Source organism: Antrostomus carolinensis, unplaced genomic scaffold, assembly GCF_000700745.2.
Source record: "Antrostomus carolinensis isolate BGI_N321 unplaced genomic scaffold, ASM70074v2 scaffold36650, whole genome shotgun sequence".
Taxonomy (NCBI): Eukaryota; Metazoa; Chordata; class Aves; order Caprimulgiformes; family Caprimulgidae; genus Antrostomus; species Antrostomus carolinensis.
In genome coordinates, this window is record NW_010289780.1 from 15,753 (window position 1) to 18,689 (window position 2,937).

General features: G+C 43.9%; 1 protein-coding gene across 1 annotated transcript in view; it reads right to left on the bottom strand.

The window, feature by feature from the left end:
• Positions 1-220: 220 nt before the first annotated feature.
• IFT27 (intraflagellar transport 27) overlaps positions 221-2,937 on the bottom strand; it is a 4,525-nt gene continuing 1,808 nt past the window's right edge. Inside the window, exons 3-6 of the mRNA XM_010171434.1 lie at positions 2,829-2,888; positions 1,128-1,245; positions 700-809; positions 221-480 (exon numbers count right to left, since the gene is read on the bottom strand). Of these exons, the coding sequence (XP_010169736.1) occupies positions 382-480; positions 700-809; positions 1,128-1,245; positions 2,829-2,888 (387 nt within the window). The 3' untranslated portion in view covers positions 221-381. The remainder of the gene's footprint in view (positions 481-699; positions 810-1,127; positions 1,246-2,828; positions 2,889-2,937) is intronic.

Sequence of the window (2,937 nt, forward strand, 5' to 3'; positions counted from 1 at the left end):
TCAGCTTCCTCTCTCCTTCTCCGAACCTCTAAATCCTTGCTTGTAGCAGCAGGAAGTCTGCTCAGACAAGAAACAAGACAATATCAAAGCAAAGAGCTGGCAATTTCCATTCTGCCCTCCCCTTTTACTCCCCACCTCCTCCAACCTAGCAGACTTTCAGTGAGCACAGAACCAAGTTAGAGGATATGAAAGGAATGTTGAGGTAGCAACTTCAGAAGAGTGTCTTTCCACTTGTTTATTTCTAGTTTATTTTGAATTACCAGAAAACGACCACGAAGAAGCAAATAGCTCATTTTTTTTCTTCTCTCTGTATTCCATCCTGCAGGATTCTGGGCACTAGAAGAAGCTTAGAGGATAAATAAGTCATTCCAGTCATGACCCTCAAGATACTGAGTGAAAAGTTTCCACTTTCTCTTTGTACATTTGGTAGAATGACTTTGCCAGGATGTGGAAAGGGACCTCAAAATTTTTCATCTCCTTCTGTAAAGAAATAAGAAAGTTGTGAATGACAGATGGAATAAGCATTTGACTACTTCTGCTCTAACTGCTTCACAAAAGACAGATAAAACTGAATGTTAGATGATTGAGTTAGATGACAAAGGAGTGGAAGAGAGCCCCCAGTTATCTCTATTTACCTGAAAGAGAAGATAACTTTACAAACACTCACTTCCACAGATGGTGAAAGGAGCAGATACTCACCACTGACATTTCACAGTATTCCAGGTCATGTTTCTCAGCCCACTCCTGTGCTTGTTTCTGCTCCACAACTCGACGACCAACTAGGTCTGTTTTATTCCCCACTAAGACACCTATAAAAAACCCCCATGAAAAATAGGAAAAACAACAGCCCAGAAATGCTAACTGGTTAGCAATAAATGCTGGAATATTTGTAGACGTAGCTGAACAAGTTGGAGGCATGGAGAACAGTCTAAAACTGCCTAAAAAAGGTTCCACAAAGGAAACACATTCATACCTTATCTGCTTTGTGATAAAAGTCAATGAGGTGGAGGAAGCTATGCTTGCTCCTGGGTTAAAATAAATGCTCGTGCTCTCTGCCACATCTCATTTGGAACAATTGCTGTCATACAAGAGGGGAGCAGATAACAAGAATCTCAGACATTTCTTACCTGGGATGTGCATTCCAACTGCTTGAGACCTCAGCTTCTCCAACCACTTGGCACAGTTGTTGAAAGATTGCTCATTAGTGACATCATAAACGAGGCACAGGACGTTGGGTTGCTCCCACTGCACAGCAAGAAAGGAACATTGTCAGCTCTAATGAAACTGATGTGGTCAACAGCCAGTCTGTAAACATGGCAAACACAGATGCCAAGACAAAAATAAAAAGCCTAACATACAGGAATCCTATGCCCTGGCTGAGGTTTCACATTTCAGTTGAGCTGACTAAATGGATAGCTGGCACTGGGCGAGGTGGTCTTGCTCTCTTTCCCCATTCCTGTCTGCACAGTCCTGCTCCTTTACTTGTATTAGCTCTGGCATTCACCCCATTCCCATGGGGAAGCTGATTCTTCATGCTAAATCAGCATAAAATTAATCCTAGAGAAAAAAGTAGAAAGGTTTTCTTCCAGTTTGAGAAGCTGAGCCAGCTTCTTGAGGGCTCCCTTGCAGACCAGATCTAGCACAAGGGCAAAAGCAGAATTGCCTCTTGTAGAGCAATGGACCATTATGTTGACTTAGCCATCTTATGAAACTTCACATCAATTAATTGATCCTACCTCTCAAAATGAGATAACACAATGGAGAACTGTACAGGTAAGGACATGAATGTGTGAAGGAAAAAATCATAGAATCATAGACTGGTTAGGATTGGAAGGGACCTAAAAGATCATCTAGTTCCAACCCCCCTGCCATCAGCAGGGACACCTTCCACTAGACCAGGTTGCTCAAAGCCTCATCCACCCTGGCCTTAAACACTTCCAGGGAGGGGGCAACCACAGCTTCTCTGGGCAACCTGTTCCAGTGTCTCACCACCCTCACAGTGAAAAACTTCTTCCTAATATCCAATCTAAACCTACCCTCTTTCAGTTTAAACCCATTTCCCCTCGTTTGGGCATTAAGTGCCCTTATGAAAAGTCCCTCCCCAGCTTTCTTGTAGGCCCTCTTCAGGTACTGGAAGGCCGCTGTTAGATCTCCCCGGAGCCTTCTCTTCTCCAGGCTGAACAGACCCAACTCTCTCAGCCTGTCCTCATAGGAGAGGTGCTCCAGCCCTCAGATCATCCTGGTGGCCCTCCTCTGGACTTGTTCTAACTGGTCCATGTCTTTCTTGTGTTGGGGTCTCCAGAACTGGACGCAGTACTCCAGGTGGGGCCTTACAAGAGTGGAGTAGAGGGGCAGAATCACCTCCCTCAACCTGCTGGCCACACTTCTCTTGATGCAGCCCAGGATACGGTTGGCCTACTGGGCTGCAAGCAGGACAAGTATTATGCTCAAGGCCAAGAATGAGTCCTGTTGGATCAAACACATCACTATAACACACAAAAATCCCCACTGCTGGAGTAGCAGAAAAACAGATGCTTTTCTCAGAAAAAAAAACAACTTCAACTGACAGCACACAGCGATTCTCAGTTAAACATCCCTATTCCTTTTGTAAGAAAACTGAACAACTATCGGCCTTCCTTCCTCTGGAAAGTATTTCTTCTTGTACTTTTACTAGTTTTGGAGCAGCAGAACAGGACGCATTTGCAACTGAGGTAATTGCTCCCATTTACACTAAAGACAAAGTTTGCTACATCTGCCAGACTGGGGAGTTCAAATCTTCAAAGCAAAAGCACTTATTTGGAAGAAAAGGACTGTTACATAAGACTTACCAGTTTCTCCAGCAATTCAGAAAATAGATCTTTTCCTGCAGAGTCAAAAATGAAGAATTCCTGAAAGCGGAAACAGAAAGAAGGCTCTTGCCAGGAAAAAGGCAGTGTA